The sequence below is a fragment of the Talaromyces rugulosus genome, chromosome I, assembly GCF_013368755.1.
Source record: "Talaromyces rugulosus chromosome I, complete sequence".
Taxonomy (NCBI): domain Eukaryota; kingdom Fungi; phylum Ascomycota; class Eurotiomycetes; order Eurotiales; family Trichocomaceae; genus Talaromyces; species Talaromyces rugulosus.
The window spans coordinates 5,031,037-5,057,125 of record NC_049561.1 but is presented as its reverse complement, the minus strand read 5'-3'; the positions used below and the strand labels follow the sequence as shown (position 1 = coordinate 5,057,125).

The 26,089-nt window shown below is 46.1% G+C and overlaps 8 protein-coding genes across 8 annotated transcripts; 5 read left to right on the top strand and 3 right to left on the bottom strand.

Moving 5' to 3' along the window:
- Nucleotides 1-640: 640 nt before the first annotated feature.
- TRUGW13939_01727 (uncharacterized protein) lies at nucleotides 641-1,819 on the top strand (the record flags this gene model as incomplete). Its single annotated transcript, XM_035484925.1, has 3 exons — nucleotides 641-986; nucleotides 1,050-1,443; nucleotides 1,510-1,819. The coding sequence occupies 3 exons, from the start codon at nucleotides 641-643 to the stop codon at nucleotides 1,817-1,819; spliced, it is 1,050 nt and encodes a 349-aa protein (XP_035340818.1).
- A 208-nt stretch (nucleotides 1,820-2,027) lies between these two features.
- On the bottom strand, nucleotides 2,028-3,357 carry TRUGW13939_01726 (uncharacterized protein; the record flags this gene model as incomplete). The annotated part of the gene is made up of 3 exons (XM_035484924.1): nucleotides 2,028-2,117; nucleotides 2,172-2,836; nucleotides 2,883-3,357. 3 exons carry the CDS (start codon nucleotides 3,355-3,357, stop codon nucleotides 2,028-2,030), a joined length of 1,230 nt encoding a protein of 409 aa, XP_035340817.1.
- A 1,974-nt stretch (nucleotides 3,358-5,331) lies between these two features.
- Nucleotides 5,332-6,447, top strand: TRUGW13939_01725 (uncharacterized protein; the record flags this gene model as incomplete). Its single annotated transcript, XM_035484923.1, has 3 exons — nucleotides 5,332-5,691; nucleotides 5,759-5,808; nucleotides 5,859-6,447. The coding sequence occupies 3 exons, from the start codon at nucleotides 5,332-5,334 to the stop codon at nucleotides 6,445-6,447; spliced, it is 999 nt and encodes a 332-aa protein (XP_035340816.1).
- A 239-nt stretch (nucleotides 6,448-6,686) lies between these two features.
- On the bottom strand, nucleotides 6,687-7,892 carry TRUGW13939_01724 (uncharacterized protein; the record flags this gene model as incomplete). The annotated part of the gene is made up of 2 exons (XM_035484922.1): nucleotides 6,687-7,562; nucleotides 7,617-7,892. 2 exons carry the CDS (start codon nucleotides 7,890-7,892, stop codon nucleotides 6,687-6,689), a joined length of 1,152 nt encoding a protein of 383 aa, XP_035340815.1.
- Nucleotides 7,893-9,975: 2,083 nt separating this feature from the next.
- TRUGW13939_01723 (uncharacterized protein) lies at nucleotides 9,976-11,595 on the top strand (the record flags this gene model as incomplete). Its single annotated transcript, XM_035484921.1, has 1 exon — nucleotides 9,976-11,595. The coding sequence occupies one exon, from the start codon at nucleotides 9,976-9,978 to the stop codon at nucleotides 11,593-11,595; it is 1,620 nt and encodes a 539-aa protein (XP_035340814.1).
- Nucleotides 11,596-12,517: 922 nt separating this feature from the next.
- Nucleotides 12,518-14,650, top strand: TRUGW13939_01722 (uncharacterized protein; the record flags this gene model as incomplete). Its single annotated transcript, XM_035484920.1, has 7 exons — nucleotides 12,518-12,871; nucleotides 12,932-13,025; nucleotides 13,138-13,337; nucleotides 13,399-13,472; nucleotides 13,528-14,192; nucleotides 14,253-14,326; nucleotides 14,387-14,650. The coding sequence occupies 7 exons, from the start codon at nucleotides 12,518-12,520 to the stop codon at nucleotides 14,648-14,650; spliced, it is 1,725 nt and encodes a 574-aa protein (XP_035340813.1).
- Nucleotides 14,651-15,457: 807 nt separating this feature from the next.
- TRUGW13939_01721 (uncharacterized protein) lies at nucleotides 15,458-18,649 on the bottom strand (the record flags this gene model as incomplete). Its single annotated transcript, XM_035484919.1, has 5 exons — nucleotides 15,458-16,075; nucleotides 16,146-16,494; nucleotides 16,563-16,720; nucleotides 16,783-16,812; nucleotides 17,027-18,649. 5 exons carry the CDS (start codon nucleotides 18,647-18,649, stop codon nucleotides 15,458-15,460), a joined length of 2,778 nt encoding a protein of 925 aa, XP_035340812.1.
- A 1,376-nt stretch (nucleotides 18,650-20,025) lies between these two features.
- TRUGW13939_01720 (uncharacterized protein) lies at nucleotides 20,026-25,819 on the top strand (the record flags this gene model as incomplete). The annotated part of the gene is made up of 7 exons (XM_035484918.1): nucleotides 20,026-20,049; nucleotides 20,131-20,193; nucleotides 20,271-20,565; nucleotides 20,630-25,261; nucleotides 25,321-25,438; nucleotides 25,507-25,727; nucleotides 25,797-25,819. Coding segments are annotated over 7 exons (5,376 nt in total), but the record flags the coding sequence as incomplete, so codon positions are not given.
- Between the last annotated feature and the right edge of the window lie 270 nt (nucleotides 25,820-26,089).

Sequence of the window (26,089 nt, the reverse complement as noted above, 5' to 3'; positions counted from 1 at the left end):
TCGACCACCCGCCAGACGAGAGAGTTAACTAAGGTTAAACCAAATACGAACTGTTATTATCGTAATAGCGATTCGCTATTCAAGTGCCCCAACTGGTAGCTATGTGATTGGTGCGCATCTCGTTGAAGAATGAGGCAGCAGCTGCGAGACCCGACACCCGAGCACCGAGCATCGAAAACGACTCCGTGAATGATGCTGATTGAACCACAATAATAATAATAACTCCATAGCGAATATTAAATATCTACGTAGTAAGTATTTTTTGTATGGAATCAGCGGCACGAGCCCGCAACCTCGGCCCAGCAAGAGCCGATCGTTACTTTCCCCGGACTCGGCGCTCCACCGACTTTGCATCAGATCGACCAGACAAGCTCTCGTGCTAGCTGCATGCCTGCAAAAATACCGAGGCTCGCCGATGATGCACTGCGCATTTGTACGATGCTAGTCTCAACAAATCCACCCAAATCCACCGAACCCTGTATCTGGATACATGTGTGCCTGGGACTGTCTAGCGAACCCCGCGGGGACTGGAGCTATTTAACTAGTTTGGGATCTCGCTCTCTGTCCTAACGTTTTTTTTTTTATTTTTTCCATTGCGTCGTACTTCCACAAAGCTTCACAAAATTCAGATCGATCGACCATGGAATCCGCAATCGCAACCCTGCAGCAGCATTTCGCTAGCATCCAGGAGTATCTCGCTCCGCTGCTGGCCAAACTGCCGCCTCCAGTGCAGACCGCAGTCACGTCGACAACCACGCGCAATGTCGTCGCCTTTGTGCTCGTGTGGAACCTCGTCAAGTCGTTCAACAGCATTGTCTCCGGTTTCATGCTCAATAATTGGACGTCCGACAAGTGGAACTGGTCGCGCGAGGTAGTCTTCATCACCGGCGGATGCAGTGGCATCGGCCAGTATATCGTCGACAAACTAGCATCGAGGGGCATCAAGGTTATTGTGGCCGATATTCAGGAGCCACAGACCAAATTGCGTATGCGCTCAGAATTTCCTGTTGTGTACATGTTATCCATAAAAGCTAATCCATGTCATTTAGCATCCAATGTGCACTTTTACAAGTGCGACGTGACCTCGACAGACAGCGTCAAGGCAGTTGGCGCAAAGGTCCGCAAAGAGCACGGCGACCCGACTGTGCTCATCAACAACGCCGGTATTGGCCACGAGGGCCCCATCCTCGACAAGCCTGAGGGCACAATCCGCAAGGTGTTTGAAGTCAACACCCTGGCTCACTGGTGGACCGTCAAAGAGTTCTTGCCCGCCATGGTCAAGCGCAACCACGGCCATATCATCACCATTGCGAGTGCCGCCAGTTTCTTGGGTCTCGGCGAGATGACCGACTACAGCTGCAGCAAGGCCAGTGCGCTGTCCTTCCACGAGGGTCTGACCCAGGAAATTCGATTGTGGTATAAGGCCAAGAAAGTGCGCACGAGGTAAGATCTTGCAATATACTTTGTGTTTCTGTCCGAGGAAAAAATTAGTGCTGATACTAGATACAGTGTCATCCACCCAATCTGGGTCAAAACGCCTCTGATCAAGCCCATCATGGAGTCGGGCGTCAAATTCAGGCAACCAATCCTCGAAGTCGCAGAAGTCGGCGATGCCATCGTCAAGCACGTCCTCAAGGGCAACAGCGGCCAACTCATTATCCCGAAGAGCATCAGCAATGCCGGTCTGGTCCGCGCATTGCCCAACTGGATTCAAGAAATTATTCGCAATATCGCTTCGTTGGATCTGAAAAAGATTCGTGACGCGCAGGACGCACAGCTCGCCAAGGACCAGGCTGCGGCTGCGGCTGCCCGTTCTTAAAGAATTAGTGCTTTTGCACTTTGTATGATTATGATGACTTTTTTGGACTTGTGTAATGACTAGTCATGTGTGATTGATATTACGAAATTTTGGGCCTGGAACCTGGCCATGTATAAGGCCGTATTCCTTATACATCTATCTCTATACATATATACAAATACATGCATAAAACATTGGAATACTTTTGTACATATTGTCCATCAATCCATTAAGCCGAAATCTCATGCTCCAGACTAGCAAGAACAAATGGAGCCGATCCGTGTACACTGTCGTATAGTATCGGCTGGTTGACATAGTACTATCTCAGTTAGCAACCAATCCAACCAACAAGACTGAAAAGAGAGCAACTTACATCATACGTCGCCGACGAGTTCAAACTGCATACCGACACAGTTCCGTTCCAGCTCAGCGTACCGTTTTGATTCTCCACAACAAAATTGTCTATGAGGTAGTTGTAGGCCTTGTCTGCCGCTTTCTTGTACTTGTCCACGTCATTATCGAACAAACCGAGACGCTCGCCCTTGTACAGCCCATACGTAAACATGGCACTTCCACTCGACTCGATATAGTTTCCTTCCCGTCCGGGGTAATTAAGCACCTGCCACCATGCGCCCGAGTCCGGGTCGGCCGTCTTGAGAAGAGCCGCGGCGAAGTCGAGATATCGAACAAGTATATGGTTCCAGAGCGTGGTTCGGGTTATGGACGAGTTTTCCTCGAGCCAGTCAATCAATGCCATAAAATACCAGCCCATTGAGCGGCCCCAGACCATGGGGCTGGCGCCGGTGATGGGCTGGGCCCAGCTGGCGGTTACAGAGGCGTCGTAGCCGTGGAAGAGCAGGTCGGTGTTGTTGTCGATGCAGTGAATCCAGAGCAGGTCGAGTTGGTAGATTATGTCATTTGTCTTGTTGAGCACTCCTGAGGGGTTGAAGGCGTTGGTGTAGAGGGATTCGAATGCGGTGTATGAGTACATTCCGTCCAGGTAGCTCCAGTAGGGATAGGTAAAGTACCACAAGCCACCTGTGCTGTCAGTAAATGGGTAGTATAAGATAAAAAGCAAACGTACCCCATTGGTTCTTTGGCTGTAGACCAATCGACTTGTGTAATGTATCAAGGGCCGACTTGGCTGTTTGTTTGTCGCTGCTGCTGGTGCTGGTGTCCAGGTACTCATCCAACAGACCACGACCAAGAGACAGCCGGTCCAATGGGTATTGCGTATCTTCTGACGCGTTCAGCAGCTGCCCGACAATACTCTTGGTACCTTGCCTGACATGGGACCGATAATCATGCTGGGCACAACGAAGAGTCGAGGACAAAGGTGACTCTAGCAGTTGCAGCAGCGCAGCCTGCACGACTCCGATCTGCAAGTAGATGGACGAAGTCAACTCTGCGGGAGCAATGCCCTGGCCGCGCGAGATGATGCTATCGGCCATCCACGTCGAATAAGGTCGTGTTGAGCATGATGTATTGTCATTGTTATTGTTGCTCGCCAACGCCGTGGCGACGGACGACAGGGCCAGCCATTGAAGGTGGTGCTTCATTCTTGCGATGGAGCAATTGGCCTATAAATTAGGTTCTTGTGTGTGTCTCGAGGCGAGGTGATCAAAGGTTGGTCTCCTTATATCTTCTTTGATAATAATAATGCAGCTGCTGTTATTGTTTGTTCAAGGATTAACGCCGATCCAGAGCCACATGAATAGTGTGTTTGATTGGTCAGACTTGCCCCACTGCGTCAAGACCGCCCCGCCCTGCCGGCCAGCCAATAGTAGCCAGTTTGGATACGCGCTCTCCTGAACGGTCCAATTAGAATTAAGATTTCTCTATACAATCGTATTTTAACGAATGAAGGCTTCAAGACAGTATATCCATTGGGAAATAGCTAGATATGACATTGCTGACGTTTTTCCGACCCTGTGTTTCTAATTATTCCACCTTTGGACCCTTATGTCTCAGACAGTGTTCGTGTCTTGGCCTTTGTATATCGTACACGGCTCTCAATGTTCAGCCAACCCGGCCTCCAGAAGAACCCATGCACTCGAGAACATTCTGAATCCATGACCAGCCGAAGGACTATATGTGGAGATGAGCCTTGTTTTATGTCGTTCCAGAATTGACATCCCCCGTGACAGATTCAAGCTCTGATCCAAACGTTCCAGAGGGGAACCATCTGGCCCCAGTATTTAGACGCCGCATTAAACATCGACCCTAGCATGCACTACCGTGTTTCTTTCATCGTGCCTGGACCTTTGGTATTGGTTGACCAGAGGATTTCCCGATAAAAAGGCAGTTTCGAATACTGTCTTGACTCGGCCGCCATGTTGGATGTTCGTGCCTTGTCCTTCTTGTTCATGTTGAATATCATCGCAGAATCGATAGCCCCCTCACACGAAGCACAGATATATGTAAATCCAGAGTATTGCTGGCACACAGAAACTGAGAATCAGAAGCGGCATTGAAACCGGCGCAGGCCGGCGGGCGACTGTGAATTCCATCCCCGCTGGTGGACTTGCTGTTATTATCGACGGTTTGCGTGGTGACGCCAGGTTTTATTAGATCACTCGGAAGAAATACGAGTAGTCTCAACAAGAAAGATGCTTCCTTCACAATAAAGATAGAAAGAATGAAGTTTCCAAAAAACAAAAAAAAAAAACAAATAGGTCGGTGTTAAATATGTTTCGGGCCGGCGTTCAATGTTTTTTGGCCCCTCTTTCAACCCTCGGAAACCGAAGCTGTGGCTGGTAACTAAATAATCAATATTGGTCACGCGACTATTTTTGGGATGTCCCAGAACTGATTAGTACATCCATTTCCAGTCTACATCAGTTGATACTGGTTGTAATCCGAAAAATAGATCAAGTGAGACATGCAGGTCGACGAGATAGTCCATTGTAACCGACTCGGGTCTTTGTCATACGTAACAAAAACCGAGGTCTACATGTATACACACATATCTAAAGCTTCTTACATAGTCTAGTGTCTATTTATTTGATTTTCCCAGCAGAGACACTAATTATAAACCAAGTATGGATATAGTACTCCTTATATCGACTGCGTAAGGACATTTGGTACATGTCATTTAATAATATCACTAATTAACACCAGTTATCTCCCGGAAAAACTAGCATTTCCGCAAAACTTTACCTTGGCATTGACAGTATTTGGATCAGTAAATATCGGATATATTCGACTAGTTGACCTAGGCACTACTTAAATTGATGACCATAAATAACTATAATCCAAGGATTAAAAGCCTCGTGAATGCTATGATGTCATTGTTGGATTTACATTGCGTATTTGGCGAACTTAAGATATCAATATATTTCGTACCAATGGGATTACTATATACATAAAGGATTGATTCAAATGTTTGATCTATGTAAAGAAATAATCAGAAAAGTTGCCCCACTCCCATAGCGCTTCCAGGCATTGTCATATCTACGCTAACCAACAGGACTTTGACTATTAAATACTCTCCACCTGAACTTGGGCTTGATATTTACCGGCTCTTAGTTGCCATGTCAATCAGAAATCGGATATCGCGACAGGAACCCATATCTGCTGAACAGACGCAGCAACTCACCAGTCTCAGCAGCATGGAACCCCACTTTGCGCCAAAAGCCACAACCCCTCGATCCAGCAAGACCGTATTTATCATCGGCGGTCTGAGGGTGTATGTCTACGGGTTGGAAGAGGTGGAAAAGAAGGGATATGCCGATGTCGCAGTGCTTTATCTCGCCCACGGCCGCTTGAGGGACTATGGAGACATGGAAGTGATGGCGCATGAGATTTTACATCAGTATGGAAATGCCGAGGGCCGCAGAAGCGCTGGCCTGATTGCGGTGGCTGTGGACATGCGGAATCACGGGGAGCGAAAGGTATTTCAAAACACCTGTCAAAAGGATTCTTTTATGTCGTCGCGACATTTGCTTACATGTTTGATAGCTAAGTGACAAGTCGAATGACGCGTGGGATGTGGGAAATGAATTACATGCGTATGATCCCCTCAAGGTCACCTCTTCTGTATACTCAAAAATATCTCTAGGCAAGACATGCTTTCTATCATATCTGGGTCTGCACAAGACTTCGACCTCCTTATCGACTATCTCCCAACCTACCTTCCGCAATTCAACAAGTTTTACAACATCATGTCTGGGAGGTCACTTGGGGGTCATACCTCATGGCGTCTCGGAACCAATTCTAGCAGCAAGCTTCACGGCCTCGCGATAATCATCGGCAGCCCCAACATGGGTGCGCTTCTCCTTGATCGGCTAGGTGTGGATTCTAATGCACTTTCTTCGCTGGCCGATGATATATACAAGATCCCTTATGACACGCTCTCGGAGTTATTGACGGAAGAACAACGTCGTCGATGGCCTCGTGCTTTGCATGATCTTGTTGCCGAGATAGACCGGAACACTGCTGAAAAATTTCCAAAAGATGTGCCGACTTATATCCTCAATGGAAAACTGGACCCGTTGGTACCTGACCGGTTCTCTGAAGCGTGGGTGGCAAAGCGGAAAGCTGAAGGATATACCAACTTAGATCATTTTGCGCAAGAGAATACGGGACACGAATGTACGCAGATAATGGTTGGTAATGTCGCGGATTGGTTAGTAAAGCTCTTTACTTAATTAGATGATGCTACCGACTGGCCAGATGAAACCTATAAAAAGTTTATTGCTTAGTATAATGTACTTGAAGTGAGTTTACTATATTTCTTCGCTTTAGACTAAGATTCTATCTTCTGAAGAAGCAACGTTGGTATGTTGTATATTACTATTTTGGCCATATGGCAAGACTACCTGCAAAATACACAATGATTGAACAAATCCTGAAAACTCGTTACCTATCCCACACATGAAGGTGTCCTTTAAGGGTAAATAGCAAATCCCTGGGAGTTCATGTCCGTTCCGGCGATAACCTTGTTATCAATGTCGGTAAAGTTGTTTCCGGACAAGTTAATGGAAGCCACTCGCGCCTGGCTATCCTTAGGACTGAAAGCGAGAGCGAAGAACTTGTCGGTGGCATCAATAGAAAAGTCCAATTGTCCACTGTTGCCGTTGGTCGAGTTCCATTGCTGAATGACACGACCGCAAGGAATTTCGACCTGGGTGATAGTGTTTGTTCCGGCATCAGGGAAGATACCAGTGACCGACTTGTGCGTGAGCGCAGACCAGCAGATGGCTTTTTGTCCCGGGACTGTCACAGTCGCAATTGGCTTCGAAGGGCTGGCCACGTCCAAAATATAACCACCCACCTCGGGCTCGGCGACAAACGCAAGCTGGGTACGAGGAATGGGAACTGCGCCGAAGGAGGCATTCAGACCGGCTGGTGTAGAGATTTCACCCTTTCCAGACACTTGACCAGCCCAGTCGACATCGTATGTTGCAACGAAACCTGGGCTCTCGGCGGAACCTCGCGCGGTGACAAGCAACCGAGATTCATCTTCCACAAAGACGGCATCACTGACCAGGATCAGGGATGCATTAGGTGGGTTCGACTGGTGTAGGTCAAATTCCCGAATGGTGTCAAATTTGCCGACTCCGAGGGGACTCCATTCGGCACAGCTAACACCAGATGGTGATCCGGCGTATCCGACACAGACATGATCTCCCTTGACAGCAACAGTATTGGGGAAACCGCCATTGACTGGGTATGTGCCGACCAACTTCAGATCTGTGGGGTTTTCGCAAGCGATAGAGAATAGGGAAACGTCGTTTGAGCCCGCGTTTACGGTGAAGAGGTACTATCACTTAAAGTTAGTATTAAAGAAAAGACTCGGAGCTGTGGAAAGTATTACATCTCCATATACAACGACACTGTGTTGACTGCCCAGGGCGTCTGGCGCATTTGGTCCAGTAGCGGAGACCTCAGCACCCCCTTTACCCCCAGTCGGATGGAAGGTGTACTTCCCGAGCTTTCCACTTGAGTGCACAGCGACAGCTGCTATTTGGTTGGGCGACTTGTTGGTTTGGAAATATACTGCTTTGGCGCCATCTTGGAAAGGCAAAGGAGATGCGGTAGCTGACAAGGCCAATGCAGCTGCAGAGCCTAGGAGGGTTTTAAACTGAACCATGGCTAATGCAACGATAGGGCTGGTGCGAAGAGAAAATAGCTCAGCTTGTGTATGTTTGTTGTACTACACAATGGCTATTATGCTGGGAATATGGCTCTATTTATAACTTCTAGGAAGGTAAATATAATGTCCTTGTTCTCCTGTCTTCTGGAATTTCCATCCGCCGGAGCTGAATACATGATTCCACATGCGCGTTTCCACTTGAGGAAATGGTCATCTAGCGCAATTAGTGTTGACGTAACCCCATGGCTTCGTGCGTCTAATGTAGGCTAGAGTGAAAATGCTTCGATGCACAATTACAAGTGTGGAGAGACTATTATTGATCATTGCGGTTAATGGCAGTCTATTTCTCGCTTCATTTCAACAAAGTCCCGAAGGCCGAACCAGTGGGGATCTCTCAATGCACCAAGTCCCATATGGACACAAAGTCAATTTTCTGCTAATTTGTTTCCTAGGAAAAGCCAAGGCATTATGGGGTCTCGGAATCCGTACCGGGCATTGAGGGCATTAAAAAGGTATTCACCTCAATTTCCAAACGCAATATCAATCTTTTTAATTAATCCCCCAAAGAATTATACTAGAACATTCGAGTTTTATTCAATGGCTGTGTTTCCAATGAGTCTTAGTTAGATGTCATGGTAACAAGAAAAAAAAGAAACGACACAGAACTTGGATCTAGCATGACAAATGTTTACTACCAAGCTCGGACGAATAAAATTCAAAGAGGGCAACGAATGTGGCTAGCTCCAAGAAATGATTCCTCAGGAGTCAGCAGATTATCAAGCACATCCCTGTCAATGTCACAGCCGGCGAGGTGGGAAAAAAAGCAGTCTTTTCCAAAATAGGAAATTTTGATCTGTCATTACCCCCACAACTTCATGACAGCCCCAGACTAAAGTAACTTATGATTCCAAACGATCGACAAAATCGGCTACACTCATATCTGCGCATTTAACACGCAACATACCATTTACGCAATGTCTCGGAAGCTTTCAATGCGCTGGTCAGGGTGATAATTATAATATGGTTGCGAGCGGGACGTACGTTTCTTGGCTTTAGTAAAAGGTTAGGACACCTATGGTGATTAGAAAAAAGCTTTATTATGACTTCTTTCATATTTACAACGCTCTTTTGAAGAAACGGCATTATCTAATCAGCGATATTCACGCAGCAAGGTTGAAATATAAGTATCGCAAAGTTTCTTTATTCAACAATTGGTGTCTCAGTCTCCGAGAAGAGCAACAGAAGGCGCACTCTAATAATTACTTGAGGAAACAACATTCAAGAAACTTCGATGTTAATACTTTGCGGATATGAACTCTAAATCAGTTAAGTTGGAAGCCATCGCATCTCAATACGTACTTACAGTCTACTTTTTATTGTAGCGTGTGGACAGTGGACTCCAATCTCGGACCTTTTCAATGCGTTTTTCTCCGATTGGACAAGACCTTTTGTTGTTAGTTTATAATAAAGTCAAGCTTGGTGGAGGATATTTATCCGTTTTTGAAGGTTTCAGCCGTATTAGGAAAGTACCATGACCAGTCATACGCTGTCATAGGACGTTAGCGTTGCTTGTGCAGTTTCTATTGGACTAAACTTACGGAGTATTCGTCCAGCTTGTCTTGACTAAGTCGAATATAGTAAAGAGGTGGATATCGAGAATTTGCAAGCCACCATGACCAACGGAATTAGGTGCTGATGCATCTATGATGCAGCTGAAACCAATGTTCCAGTTATAAATGTCCCGGACAGTAAAGTTGAGGTTCTACTAATTACTGTAGAGGCATAGCGCTAAAACCTTTTGGTTAAAAGAAAAGTCTATGGGGAACTGATCTTAGCTGTCTGACTATCTATCTCGGGCCCGAGACTTAGTATCGTACCGAAGACCCACCCACTGTATAGTGCCTCCTAATTAGCCTTGTTAGCAAGAGTCGATCTTTCGGTGTCGAACAGTGTCGCTCGGGTCCGAGATTACCTTTGAATGGTAAGATACTGACGAAATATAAATATCCCATTTCTCTCCCGGTATTGTAGAGGAAACATTCAAGACAACTCACACTCACACACAATAACACACTCAAAAATGCAACAAAAAACCAACAAGACACCCGTCCTTATCGTTGGAGGATCACTCGTCGGTCTTTCCGCGGCCCTGTTCCTGTCTCATCATGGCCTTCAACCCATCCTTATCGAACACCATGCAGGCAGCTCTCCACACCCTCGAGCCATGGGCTTCCTCTCACGAACCATGGAAATGTATCGTGCTGCTGGATTAAAAGACAAGATTCCTCTTGCGGACCCTAACTTTAAACTCGTCCGTACTCGAGTAGAAAGCCTAACTGGAAAGTGGCACGAGGAGTCCTACTGGAGTAAGGACAAATCATCAGCAAAACAGCCTAATGCTAAAAACGAGTTGATGGAATATACACACACTATCGGGGCCGATATGGCACAAGACGAATTGGAAGGGGTTCTTCGAGAGTCTGCTGTTAGCAAAGGTGCTGATCTACGGTACTCGACTACCTTGGTTCGCTTCGAGCAAGATGAAAACGGAGTCACGGCATTTGTCAAAAATAGGAATGATGAGACAGAATACGAGATTCACGCAGACTATATGATTGCCACTGACGGGAACCGGAGTTTCGTACGCGAAACGCTGGGTATACAACGAGAAGGACGTGGCTATATGCAGACAATGCGAAGTGTATTATTCAAAGCCCCCGAGCTGCAGCAATACCACAAGAGAGGAGTCCAGTTCAGCATCGACCAACCGGATCTCAAAGCATTCATGGTGTACTACCGTAATGATCGGTGGGCGTTGATGTTTTCTGATGATGTGGAGAGAGACGAAGCTGCATACAAGGAAGCTATTTACAAAGCAGTGGGGAAAACCGACTTCGCCCTGGAGATTATTACTACCGGGGAATGGGAGTTAACTGCCCTAATTGCAAAGTCCTACCAGTCGGGCCGTATCTTTCTGGCCGGTGACTCTGCACACACCCTGCCACCAAATCGAGGGGGTTATGGTGCGAATACTGGGATAGCCGACGCGTGGAATATTTCTTGGAAGCTTGCTTCGGTCACCAAAGGATATTCTTCCCCAGCACTTCTGGATACATATGAGACTGAACGACATCCCATTGCCATGTTCCGCCATGATCAAATGTTTTCTAGACAGGACTATAAGACATGGTCTGCAAAAGACAAGAAAGAGACAGCAGCGCTGGATGATATTGCAATAGAGCTGGGTGAGATTTATCACTCAAAGGCCATAATCTCTGACTTGGAAGCCGATAATGTACCGCCTGTGAAACGGCCAGACGAATGGAATGGAGAGCCAGGGACACGAGCTGCAGATTGGTGGCTCAAAACTGGTGATAACTCGAGGACGGCCATTGACTTTTATGGAAAAGGTTGGGTTCTAATAACCCAGAGTGATTTGTGGAAAGATGCTGCATCTCAGGTCAATGAATCGACGCCAATCAAGATTGATTGTATACAACTTGGTGTTGATGAAACCGCAGACGACCTGGAAGGTCTGAAAAAGATTATGGGGGTTACAGAGACTGGCGCGTCCCTGGTTCGCCCTGACGGTGTTATTGCTTGGAGGCTGAAGCAGAATTCGGATGCAGCTACAACACCTGCGGAGCTTTTAAAGCAAGTTTTGTGTCAAGCTGCATTTGCATCTGATGTGACACATTGAGAATTAATTTTATTGTGTCCATATCCGATCGAGTAACGGGCCTCAATGCTATCTGGCGGTTCGACGAACGATTTATACATGTACAATTGCAAACTATCGATATGGGGTCGACCGGTGGAGTTTGGAAAGGAAATTGGGTGGCATTTATCAACCGATATATCACTTGATATACATGTATACATACATAGAACGTGTTAACTTACTTTGTGCGTAATAATTAAATCAGCACTTTTTAAAACAGTCGATTACCAAGATCTTTAAGTATATAGAATATACTATATGTACTCATGGTTTATTGTATCATACTGATTTTCCTTCACTGCGCATTGTTATCTTTTCGTCTTATTTACAGGAAAAAACCCGCGGAAACATAGCACGAGGTCTAAGCCCGTCTTATGTTAACGATGCAATTGACACCCTGGATGGCGACACTTTTGACCGTTTTTAGGTTAAGCTTATTTTTTTGCTTTTCCAGGCCCAGTCTATCGGGGTAAATGGGTTTATTAACCCTAATCCATGTAGAATCATTTCCCGGTTAGCATTTGCAATATGGAAATCAATAGAAACCGTCACCACACGGAAAAAAAAAAAGCCAGACCACCTTCTTGTTGGATTTTCGCCCATCTCGATTATTTTGATACCACGTATAGCCTTGGCTCTTTTTCTTTTTCTTTCCTTTTTAATACAAGCACGTTTTTGGTGAGGGGTAGCCAGAAAGCTTCGCCATCCCACCCACCGAAGCACGCAATTCTTAAGGGAGCTGATCAGTTCAACTCCGCCATCAACAAACATTTATTGGACGATAACACCAGCCCAGACCACCATGCCAAGTTAACTGGGATATTAAAATTTCTCGGAATAATTTTATCAAAGTGTCGTTAAACACACCAGCCACGAATATAAAAAGGGCGCTGGTGCCGACATGGGTTCTTCGACCAGGACCAGTACAGATACATCTGCATACGCAGAGACAACGCCTCTTCTCGGTCCCGAACAGAGTGATACAAGCTCCAATATGTCTAAGGCTAACTCGGAAATCACAAGCAAGCAAGTCCCTGACGAACAGAAAGTCATCCAACCGTCAGCAGCGTCTTCCACCGACGGAGGCGATGAGAAGAACCCGTTTCTTGACCCAGAGGTCTCTGAATACTGGCGGCAGGCATATGAAAAGTCTCAATATGAGTGTCGGCATGTGTTTGATCCGACTCTGACGTGGTCAAAAGAGGAGGAAAAAAGATTGATTCGACGACTAGACTGGAGGATATGTTTGTGGGCGGTAGGAAAATTCCATGTCGCCCTGCTTTTTAAACTTCTTTTTTTAATGGCATCCTTGTAGTGTGTTATGTTTTTTGGTCTCCAAGTGGACCGGGGTAATCTTACTCAGGCCGTATCTGATACATTTTTGGACGATCTTGGGCTGAATACGAATGGTGAGTTGCACGTATGGACTTTCATTGTTCTTGAAATTTTGTTCAAAGTTATTGTACATAACAACGCGCGATTGAGGGAACTTAATGGAGTACTGATTATGCCTTTATCTAGACTATAACTGGGGCAACACGGTCTTTCGCCTATCTTTCTTGCTGGCTGAGCTTCCCTCACAGCTGGTATCGAAAAAGATCGGACCCGATCGATGGATCCCAACCCAGATTGTTCTATGGTCAATAGTAGCCATTTCGCAGTGTGCCTTGACTGATCGGAGATCATTTCTGGTTACACGCTCCTTACTTGGTATTCTTGAAGTCAGTAATCATCTCCCGACTGAAGTTCCCTTACAGCCTTTCCAACCAACTACGTTTGCAGGGCGGTTTTATCCCAGATATCGTGCTCTGGCTATCTTACTTTTATACCTCTGATGAACTGCCAATCCGCCTAAGGTGAATATCTACCAAAATATGCCAACATTTCATTCCTATTGACTTGGAGACATAGCTTTTTCTGGACCAGTTTGTCCGTTACTTCGATCGTTACGTCGCTTCTTGCCTTTGCCATTTTCCATCTCAGTGGCGTCAATGGTTGGGCTGGTTGGCGATGGCTTTTCCTCATCGAAGGACTTATAACCCTCTCTATTGGACTAGGATCTTTCTTCATGATGCCGGCCTCGGTCGTTCAGACTAAAACTTGGTTTAGACCTAATGGGTGGTTCAGTGATCGCGAGGTTTCCGTTGCTGTGAACCGAGTCTTGCGTGATGATCCCTCAAAAGGAGATATGCACAATCGTCAAGCTATTACTCCACGACGTTTATGGAATGCAGCAACGGACTACCATCTGTGGCCAATTTACTTGATCGGGTTCATGGCTTATATTCCGCAGTCCCCGCCAAACACGTATATCACGTTGACATTGCGTTCCGTGGGATTCAGCAAGTTCACTACAAACCTACTCGCCATTCCAGCTAGTGTCTTCCATATCGGTACCCTACTTGCACTCACCCAGCTGTCTGGATGGCTCAATGAGAGAACGTTGGTTTCTATGCTTCAACCCATCTGGACCTTGCCTTGTATCATCGCTTTGCGTTTCTGGCCAAATGTGATTGACGATGCATGGGGGACGTATGCATTAGTCACAGTAATTCTCAGTTATCCCTATTGTCATGGTTAGTAACCCCCCTGTATAATGATTAAGCTTGGAAGATACTAACAGGCCATCGTCATAGCAATTGTCGTTGGATGGACTTCTAGAAACTCGAACAGTGTTGGTGCACGATCTGTATCTGCTGCGTTATACAACGTAAGTAACTCGACTCCTCTTTTTTACCGCATCTGAGATAGACTTATAAATTTCCTATAGATGTCTGTCCAAGTCGGGGACATCGGCGCCTTTTTCATCTATCGAGAAGACGACAAACCCAAGTATCATCGCGGAAATACCAATCTCCTAATTATAAACATTGTCGTCATTTTCATATTCCTCGGCGCAAAAGCTTACTATGTTTATCAAAACAAGAGGCGCGATCGTGTCTGGGATTCAATGACTGAGGAAGAACGTAACTACTACATTAAGAATACGAAGGATCAGGGTAGCAACAGGTTGGATTTTAGGTTTGCACACTAATTAGACTATTTTATTCTGGGTCAATTGGTACATGTAAGTATTTATCCCTGGGGTGCAATTTGAAATATGGTTAAGTTACACAGGCACGTTAGCTAGGGTATAAACTTTCATGAGATTAATTCTATGAAGGGAGAAGAAATTAAGATACAGAAATCAAATTTTATGTGTTTCCAAGCGGTCGCTCCCAGGCCTTTGGGGAAGCTGTTATGTGACATTATTTCGGTTGTGCCGACACACCCTAACTCAGGACAAACATGAAGCCAAACCGTTTCCCCAAAAAGGAAATAACTAGACAGGATAAACGAAAAATTTGAACCACATAGCTCGATCGAGTCTGAATCGCGACTGGTGCGCATAATTATGAGTCTCAAGCTACCAACCAAGGAAACCTTCTACGACATTAATATCAAGATTTTCAGGCCGGTATTTAGAAGCTTTTGGCTGTAACAGGGTGTACTTAATTGCTGCTCAATAAAATATCTGCATATTTCTTTCAAAGTTCAATTTCCCCCATTGTCAATAAATTCCTTGATGGCTTCGACAATAATCTGATGACCATGCTATTGCTTCAACCCACTAACAACAATCACACCCTTGACCCTAATCGGAAAGTGAGAGAATATAATAAAGTGGATGACTATTTGGTAGTTTGAGACAGTAATCGATGTCAAGACCCATTGTAGGGAGGTTCTCACTATGAGAGAAACATTTTGTTATATTATTTCAGCATATTAATACGAACCCCAACATATAGAAGATCAATCTCAGACTACCATTAAACCATTTAAAATCGGCCGTAGAACACCCCTATCTTGGAAATCCTGGTTGTTGCCGCAGCTTGTCTGCAATGAATCGGTAACGCTTCATCATTTCTGTAGGTGTGTCCAGCAAATTTGCGCCGCCAAACAGTGAGTCAACCTCCGGGATGTTCGGCTTTCTAGTGCCCATAATTCTGAAAGCGTGTTTCATATCATCTGACTTAAAACTAGGCTGCTGGTTCTTCTCGAGAGCTACAATACCCATACAGTATTGTATCAATGCCGCCAAACCGGCCGCCACAGCCGTGGCTAGTGAGCTACCAGATCCAAGTTGCTCAGAAGGTCCACCTTGGCCTAGTGAAATTCCTTGGCCTGGGAGATAAAAGTCTAATGTCTGTTGGCCTGTAACTGATGACATTTCACCTTCAACTGTCGCCGTTCCGATTCTCAAAGGGTCCGTAAAGCCGGCGGGAATATCAATGTCTTGTGAAGATCTGCTGACATTACCAAGATCGCTCGCGGCACAAAACATAGTGATTCCCCTGTCATATGCGTTCCTAATGCACTGCTGAAACTCTTCGACTTTTCCTTGGTCGATGTTGCTTCGATTAATGCTCCAGCTCATAGAAATAATGTTGACACCAGCGTTCGTAGCCCACTTTACGGCCTGAAATTATGTATGTATTAGCAGTTTACATTTGTAGGAGAAAATATAATCGAGTGGGCTATTTCCCTACCTTGATTGCAGTATCAATTTTTATTTGACGTTTCCCATTTTCACCATGCCCTTCGCCTAGACGGATGCTGTACAATCGCGCTGTAGGACAGATTCGACAGACCATTTTTGCCATTTCCGTTCCGTGTCCCCCCGGTGACGTCCAGTAGTCAACTGGGCGATCTGACCGGCTAGGCTTGCAATGAAAGGTGGTTCCAGTGACGATATTTTCCCGTATGCTGGAGAGGGAGGAATCGATTCCGTCATCGATGATGGCTACTTTCACCTCCGGTACCTGGCCTTGGAAGTGCCAGTGATTGTTTTTGAGGGCCACAGCAAATTCATCCATATAGTACAGCCATGGGTGGTTGCTAAGGATGAAACAAAACATCAGACTCAAAAAGGTACTTTGGTCCAGATTCAAGCATAGGGAGATTACCTGCCAGCCGTCGTCATGTTCTCAGCTGGTGTGCCCTGCGGACTAGAGACGCGGGTTTTCATTGTCCTATCAACAACCTCGATCTCGTGTCTGTGACTCTGCAGGTTCTGTTTGAACTGTTCTACAAAACTCCTGATTTTGCCTTCAGAAATAGTACCCTATTATCTCCTTAGCAAGTTTTAAAAGAAGTGGGTGTTAGTTGCACTCGGAATTTCCTTACCCATCGGACTGTTAAATCCACTTTTCTCAACTGTTCGTGTCCGGTCAGTAACAAAAAAGTCAATGAAACACGGTTTACATCCGCACATATGTATATACTCAAGTAAGAGCAAGGTATGTAGGGAGGGAAGTCAAAACTTTTGCCATAGGATCACTCACATGCTTTAATCTACCCAAACCTTCCTTTCCAGACCAACCTCTCAAAATCTCGTATTGCCGCTGGAGTAAAGATGGAGCTCCCGTACATCTGGGGTGGCGTTGAAAAAAACATCACTGCAAATATCATCACGTTCCCAATCTAGCTTCTCGATTTCAAACCCCTCAAGGGCCATTTCAATGGCCTCGTCACAATGGTAGGCACTAAGAGAGTCTGTTACATGGACCTCAATGATTCTTTTGACACCATTTGTTCGCAACCACCCGAAGATTTTAAGAAAGTCGACAGGCCCAATTAGAGTTTGGATGGCTTGAAAACGGCTTTTCTCTGGCTCTTCACTGAAAAGGTTCTCCCCACCGGTGACTGTGAGGTCTGGCAGGTCCACATGATGCAGGATCGTTTCAAATCGGATATGTTTGGTTAGGTCCTGGAAGTAGGCATATGACAGGTTTTTTTCGGATATGGTGGATAAATCAAAATAGACACTCTTTTCCGCGTCTGATAGCAACTTAACAACTTTTTCTTTGTCGTCCCATTCGGAATAGAAGACATCTTTGTAGCTAAAAGACTCCCGTATGTAAAGCCGTTTCATCTCCTCAACTAGCTCTTGGCAGGCCGGCTTTTCCTTTGCGGTTTCTAGAAAAAGATAGGGAAGCCTACCGTCGCTGGCGCACTGAAAGAACGCTCCTGGACAAATGTAAATAACCTCACGAACCCAGGAGATGAGATGTTCGATATTGGGCGGCAGTTTGTTGTAGTCGGCTTTACTAATAGAGCTGATAGCGTGGTGCAACGGGGTTTTACCCTGACCGTCGACTTCATTGAGGACGGTTGGATCGTGACGCAAAATCAAGTTCACTAGATTGGTGAGCTTTTTGATATCATCTTGGTCTTGGCCGTTGTATCTTGCGGTTGTATTTATTGCCACATGCAATGGCAACAATCCCTCTTTGTCCTTACGGCGAAATATTTCCTTGACGAGATTATAATTCTGTTGTTGGGGGTCTAGTTCAGCCTTCAAGGCCTTGTGAAGAACATTAACCTCAGGGATTGTTGACTGGACGAAGAGTTTATGTAGTGGAGTTCCATTCTTTCCTGGCTTCCCTAGAGCAGAGAGCCTAAGGGGACTAGTTTCAAGTATAGTTTTGATAAACCATTTCTTGTTTGACGCCGCTGCAACATACAAGGCCGTGTTACCTTCAGCGTTTTCTTTCAAAGGGAGCTCTGGATACCTGTCTACCAGCCAAGCAACAAGAAGGCGTCCTTTGGGCTTCGCCGCAAGTTGGTGAAGCAGAGTTTGTTGGTTGTCGCCGGAAGCATTGAAAACGGAGTCATAAGTGCTGACAAAATCATCAAAATCTGTTGAGGTCGGAAAACAGTCTTTTAGAGGTCTGTTTGTAAAGATTTTAAGACGGTAGTACTGCTCAAAGATCTTCGTGTGTTGTGCAGTAATATACATGTGTTTCTGTTGCTCGTCATCCGCCTGGTTATCCTTGCCTGCCTCTTCCTCCTCTTCCTCTTCCTCTCCCTCTACATTTGGGTCATCTTCCTCAGCCTGTCGCGTGCTTCTGATGCCATCCAGATGCTGTTGATGTCTTTTTTCAGATCGACCATTTACTTTCCCGTTCTCTTTGGCTCCCGTACCCTTGTCTGATGTGTGCGGACGTCCATCCGGAACAGGTCGAAGCTTGGAATCCGCTGAGTGCACCATGGCGGAACGCGTTTATGGCTCGCTATGTTTCCTTTTGTCCTTTTTTTTCTTTTTCGGATGTTGTGAAAAATTACATATATAACCTCCCAGGGTGATGTGAATGGGTCAAGAGGTATAGGTTAAAAGAAACACAGCCTGAAAGACGCGGCTTTCCAATAGCTTCTACGAGACACCCTCGGACTTGACTGGCGCTGTTGTTTGATCATGAAAGAACTGCCAAGATAAATATCCTGCATTTCAGTGTGATTATGCACCTCATCCTTGCCCTATCACATCTCCGTGGTTCATATCTCCGGATTCCTCAGATATCCGGTTGGCTCTTTTTGCGGACGTAGGTCGTCCGACGTGTAATTTATAGCAAGCCTGTCACCCAAGGCGGCGCTCATTCAACGAGACACAGTGTCACATAGTCTCTTACTGGCCACTTTTGTGAATTCAGGTAGTCGAGAGCGTGTCAGCAGTAACCTACGGGCAGGGATTCTCACATACCCCCACCATGCTCATTGTAAAGCCGGTGGTGACTGGAAGGACTTTATATGAGGGTGTTGGAACCTACTAGGCTCCGAGGGGGTTCCTACTAGGAGTCGAGGCAGTATAGAGTAAATAGGATATAGGATAGAGGTTATATTGATTCAAAATAAACCGCTTGAGGTCCTCTATCCCTGGAGATAGGACGTCAAGCTTATAAGCATAACCTAGACAGGATACTACTTCCTAATTGAGTATATATTGCGAGCATGAGGGGTAATTGCTTTCTTTGTGATACGTATATCAACTCAACCCGCCGGGGGGATCTGCAGGCATCTCGGTAAGCCGGATAAGCTACTTTACACTCATGGCTGCTCTGCCGGCCTCATTTCGACATAGTTGAGTGATATTTATCTAGTACAAATAACGAAGCCGACTGAAGGCACCCATCGATATTTCCATCAGTTGAACCAGCGGACGAGGCAATGGATACCACCCCCGGGTCTTTCAACAAATACTGGGTACGAAGGCAAAAGGGAAATCGCTTTTCACACTTTACGCCAGAGCAAGTTGTATCCTCCATGGCATCTTTAATTCCCCTCTGATCGTGAATCCTAGTATTGTGGTTGTTCACGACCTCGATGGGATAGAACCTACGCCAGATAAAGTCACTGGAAAAAACGTTTCATGGCTCGAGGATGTTCTGCAGACAGATTATCCTCATGCAAACATTCTCAGTTTTTGCCCGATCGCAAACGCTGTCGTCGACACATTGTTGACAGGCCGCGGCCTGCACTCACAAGCGAGAGAGTTGCTAGCGACTATTCAGAGGGAGAGGGAAGAAAAGAATGTGCGCCGTACCCGTATATTTCAATCAGGAATATGCTGACAAGACAAGAGAAGCAAATATGATACAGTGCTTATTGGATCCGGTATTGGACTTCTTATTGTAAAGCAGGTAACCTCACTATGATCCCTTTGCCTCATTACTCGCTAATGACTCTTGTGGCTAGGCATTGGTGATCGCAGACCTTGATCAAAAGTTCCGAGATATTGTATACCGGATAACTCATGTGGTACGGAACACATTCTGAAAAAGTCTCTGCTAGCCCAGGGCCTTTTGCGATAAACAGCTGATTAACTATGCACAAAGGGTTTGCTTGCGCAGCATCGTGCCGATGACAAGCGGCAAATATGGGAAGAACTTAGCGTGAATATGGCTCATCGATTGAACAATATATATGGATGGAGTATTCCAGTGACATTAACCCAGTTGTCCATAGCAATGCAAGAGACGGAATGGGCGTTCTTGAAAGTTTCCGGGGACTACAAAGCATTAACCTTCCAGGAAAGTGTGCCTTTCCGCACACAGGGACATTCCGAGGTTTTGGATACTTGGCAAGAGCTATCCGACAAAATGAGACCCTCAGCTGCATCTGCTTCAGCTGGTAATATAAAAACTTCCTGTGTGGACCGAATCGACACTATGCTAACCTTAAATCATTCTTTTAGGGCCGACGCTAAACGATGCGTATCACTCGGCACTTTCGAGATTCTCTCTGTCACATTTCCAACATGGTCTTTCCAGTTCATCGCCATCTAATGCATTGCGTCAGCTGTTGTCTGATGAAGCCTACTCGGCATGGAAAAATAATAAGGAATCGAGCATCTTGTGTCTCTATGGAACAAACGGCGTTGGGAAAACAACGATTGCCCAGGGTATATCAATGGCTCTTGCCAGTGCTGGGGATACAGGCGTTGTAGTCTATTTCTCTTTTGGGAACCTCGATATTCTACACAGATCAACAGCGAGCTTATTGAAAACGCTCATATTCAAAATTCTATCCACCATTCCTGCCACGTGGAATGCAATTCAAGATATTTCAGTATGGATACAACAATTCCACCACATTACAATCAACGAGCTTTGGATACTTCTCCGACTGTTATGTTCGTCTCGATGGCTTTCGCGAGTATTCTTTATCATTGATGATATTGACAAATGCACAGACGGGCTGGTGCCTCGTTTGGAGGCTCTTTTGAAGATGGGAGACGCCTCAGATGTACAAATCAAGATTCTCACCACTGGCCAATCAGCCTTGGTTTCGATGGACTCTTGGAGCGTATCTACCATCAATTTGAGTTTACCGGCGTGGAAAGAGGGCGATATTGGTAGTGCAATTACAAGTACGACGCAAGAGGTCATCAGGCAGAATCACGGGCTTGCTGAGCTCGAGCGAAATATCATCGATGGGTTAAAGCATTGCAATTCGCCAATAGAAGTCAACATCAGGTTGAAGGCACTTTGCCAATGCGCAAGACCACTTACTTCTCTCTCTGCGCAGAGCAATCTTTCTATTCTAGAGAAGCCACTCCCGGATCTGTACGCCCAACTTCTTGGTCCGCTAGAGAAACTAGATCCTTGGGTACGGACAGCATTGTCACTGATGTCCCTTAGCTTCCGGCCATTGAAACTACACGATCTAGCCATTGTTATAAATCTCGGCCTAGAAATAAAAGACAGGGAGGATGTTGTGCACTCTCTACCACTAGATCTAGGGGGTGATCTAACACGCGCTTTAGGTGTGTTGGTTGATCTTCGTGACGAGACAGCAAAATTCTCGCATCAGTCTGTAACAACTTATATTCAAGACCAGATGACTATGCAGATAAACCAAGGGACGATCTCTCCGGCTGATGGAATTCTCACCCATGGGGATTTGGCTCGTCGCTGTCTCACATACCTGAGGCTATTCGATTTAGACAGTGGCCCTCCAGCAACAGGCTACAAAACCTTTTTGCGTTCAAACGACCTAGATTTCACAAGCTATGCGGTGATGCACTGGCCCTCTCACTATACTGCACACCAAGACCGCAAGTCTCTTGTTCAAGATATACTGGACTTTTTTGCTTTGGAGAAACCTCGAACACAGTGGGCGCAATGGCGGCGTGCGGGGCAATCAACGCCTGAGATAAATGACTTACCGATGACACCGATCGCTCTTTCTGCGCAACATGGACTACTAGAGGTTGTTCAACAACTCTTGCTACAGAGTGGGGACAAGTCTATTTCCTCTGAAGAGCGGACCGAGGCTCTGGAGATGGCGTTGCATTTTGGCCATCTTGATGTTGCTCGCGAGTTACTGCATTCTCTGAGTCCATCAAAAAGGGCGATTTCTCTTGCAGCTCGGATGGGCGATTTGCCATTGCTCAAAGAGCTGATAGAGAAGACCGAAGACCCTCATTCATATGCTTTGAACTGCCTTGAGACGGCAGCATTTTGCGGGCACCTAGGAGTTATCAATACCTTTCTAGAACTCTTACCGGATGCACGAACATTTCTCAACTATAATGCATCAGTGTATCGACAGTCAGTAAGGGGGGGTCAACTGCACATTCTAAAACGCTTGTTGGAGGTTGGCACTCCTCCGCTACCTGCGGAGACTGGGACGACATTGCTTCACCTGTCAGCCGAGGCAGGTGACCTCCAGATGATTGGCCTACTACAGACCTATGATGTCGAAATTAATTGTATCAATGAAGATGGTCAAACGCTGCTGTATCACGCCGTTGCTGCAGGACATGCACGGGTGGTCGCTGAACTCGCACCAAAAATCACACCGTGGGGTGTGGATCACGATGGACTCTCGCCCCTGCACATTGCAGCGATACAGGGTAACATGGCTGTTTTCATGGAACTTATTAAGTGTAAACCCGATGTGACAGCGACAAATAATCAAGGAGACCAGCCGATTCATCTCGCCGCGGAAAGAGGCCATTTTGACATTGTGGTGCAACTTCTGAACATGGGACTGGACCCAAAAGCTGCCAATCACGATGGATTTAATTTGCTACATTTGGCCGCTCGGGGGGGTCATTTGGCCATGGTGAAAGATCTTCTCCGTCGAACGAAAAATAGCTTCAGCACAAATACAGGATCCAACCAGAAGTGGGGTGACCAATGTGCGGAAAACCCCCGTGTTGATCCTAGATCTAATTCAGACAAGGGAATCTATGACGCATCTAAGGAGAGCTCAGATCGAAAAAACGATACGGAATCTAAAGTGAATGAGGACACCGAAGAATGCGAGGAAGAGGAAGGTGAAGGAGAAGACGGAGACGGGGGACAAACTGAAGAGGAAGAAGAGGAAGCCGTTGGCGAGGAAGATGAAGACATTACTTACGAGCCAACGCCTCTGCATTCTGCGGCCTTGAAAGGGTATGTTGAAGTAATAGAAGTGCTTCTTCCACACGCCGACGATACATTAGGAAACAGCTATGGGAGCACGCCTCTTCATCTAGCCGTCCGGGGCGGTCATACGGCAGCAGTCAAGTACTTATTGAGCCAAGGTAGTTCTCTTGGAGTCTGTGACACACACGGCCGCCAGCCTATCCATCTCGCTTGTGACACAGGCAATCTATTCATCCTTCAAATGCTTCTAAAAAACGGATCGAGTTTCGAGGCTACCGACGATCAGGGCAACACACCGCTCCATATTAGCACGGAAAGCGGACACGAGCAATTGGTTCAAGCACTTCTAGATATTGGAGCGGACGTAAACCACAAACAGAGGGGTTCTGGCGGTTCATGTCTACACATAGCAGCGAAAATTGGCCATGAGGGAATTGTGAAACTTCTGATTGGAGCGGGAGTCAGTTTGGATGAACAGGACGGGAAAGGTCGGACAGCTCTCCATGTATCTCTAACTCACTTCCGAGAAGAGGTTGCTACCTGTCTACTTGACAGGGGTGCAGATCACAACACGCGGGATATCGAGGGCCAAACACCACTCTACAGTGCTATCATCAACGGCATCGATTTTCGAACGATCGAAAAGCTACAACCTTCTCATGATCAAGTCAGAAAGATGATTGAAAGCGACCCTATGCTCATTCACACAGCTTTACGTGCAAAGCAAGGTCAAAGGGTGATCGCATTACTTATGCATTCTGGGTGGAACCCATTGGTTAAAGATGAAAATGGTGAAACTCCGCTACAATTGGCATTGAAATTAGGCCTCCCCATCGAAGCGGAACAGCTTCTAGAGCGAATGAATCCAGATATTCCATCAATTAAGGAATACTCAGAATCTCTTATTGATATGTCAATCCAGGGGTTCACTGCTGGGGTCCGAAAAGTCCTGGCCTATGCAGAGGTGGATCTGGAGGTCAAAGGCGGGACCTATCATCAGACTCCTTTGGCTTTCGCCGCAGAGAATGGGAAGAACGACGTTGTGAGATTACTGCTAGAAAAAGGTGCCGATCCTAATGCGAAGGACGATGACGATGTAACGCCTATTCTAGTAGCAGTGTGGGATCACCATAAGGAGATAGTCACCCAGCTCATTGACGCAGAGGCGGACATTGATGCAAGGAACATACTTGGGTATACATCTCTAGATTTAGCGGTCTTGGTGAGGGACGCGGAACTTGTGAACCTTCTTTTAGAGCGCGGTGCTTCTATACCCAACTCCGAGGGCCGGGAAGTCACAAACATTCTCCGGCAGAGTATTCAAGAGGACCACTTGCAAATCACAGAGATCCTCCTACGTAATGGTGCCAATCCTTTCGAGGTCGATTCAAAAGGGAAAACAGCAATTCATGAAGCTGCCGAAGCAGCTAATCCGGCTTTCCTAGAGGCTCTGCTCCGGAATGGGACGAAATCACTCCCTGAAGGATTCGAATGGACGCCGTTGCACCTCGCTGCAATGGTAGGAGATACGGAGCTTATACGTTCTCACGAGACTCATGCTCATGCCAAAGACACCAAAGGGCGGACTGCGTTGCATTGGGCTACCCTTCGAGGCCATTTAGAAGCTGTGAAGATTCTCTTTGACATGCAAACAGACCTCAAAGCTCAGGATGAAGACGGGATGACAGCCCTGCATCTTTCAGCAACTCAAGGGAATATCGATATAGTCAGATTCCTAGCTGACAAAGGCGACCAATGCAGTGTATGGAATGTGGATGGATGGAGTCCAATCCATCTTGCGCGATCCTGTGGTTATGAAGATACCGTCTCCTTCCTTTCGGATATTGTTTCGTTGGCGGATGCAGCGCTCGCTGGCTTTTCACCCGAGTGGGTTAGCGTAGGGAATACGACCGGGATTCTAGTAAAGGATGACGGTCGACAGGTAATTATAGGTAGGCTTTCCTAGAGGATTCGAGACCCCATGAGCTGAACTGACTATGACAATATGTAGAAAATGTAACAGGCGATGATCTTGAGGAAAGATGTCAGGTGCGCACGAAACACCCAATGCCAGTAATTAACCCTGTGTATTACTATGAAATAGCAATTATCCGGTTGTCTCCAGGAAGGTATGCTATTAGTCAGGTTTCTTTTCCATTTTTAAAATCCTAGCTAACTAATATATGTTCGTGATTAGGATAATGGGTCTTGGGTTCTGTGAAAAGGATTCTAGTCTCAGAGGCATGCCAGGGTGGAGGGAAAAGACCTGGGGTTATCATGCTGATGATGGAGGTCTGTTTTCAGAGTATACTACTGCTACGCCCTTTGGGCCTCAGTATTATGTAGGTGATGTTGTTGGATGCGGTGTCGATTTTATCGCCCGATCCGCATTTTTCACCCATAATGGCAACTTTATTAGTATGTCGACCTGCTAGCTAGCTACAATTAAATAACCCTCATATGCTAATCGTCGAATGCCTTGCATAGGAAAATTTAAATTTGACTGCAAGGGTAGGTTCTACCCCGTTCTCGGATTCGGAGAGAATGGGATCGAGATTCCACCAATTTCGGTGAAAAGGAGTTTGAATTTAAAGGATTGGACAGCTTTTCCTGGAGAGAGGAATAGGTTCCTTATAATATTGGGCCTTTGAGCAACAGTTCATGTCACAAAAGTTTACGAGTGAGGAAATATCATCAGATTCAATATCGAGTATAATCTACTTTCAAGTAGACAGTGACGTATTATGTACCACTAACTTAACGTCGTCGTCCAACACAAG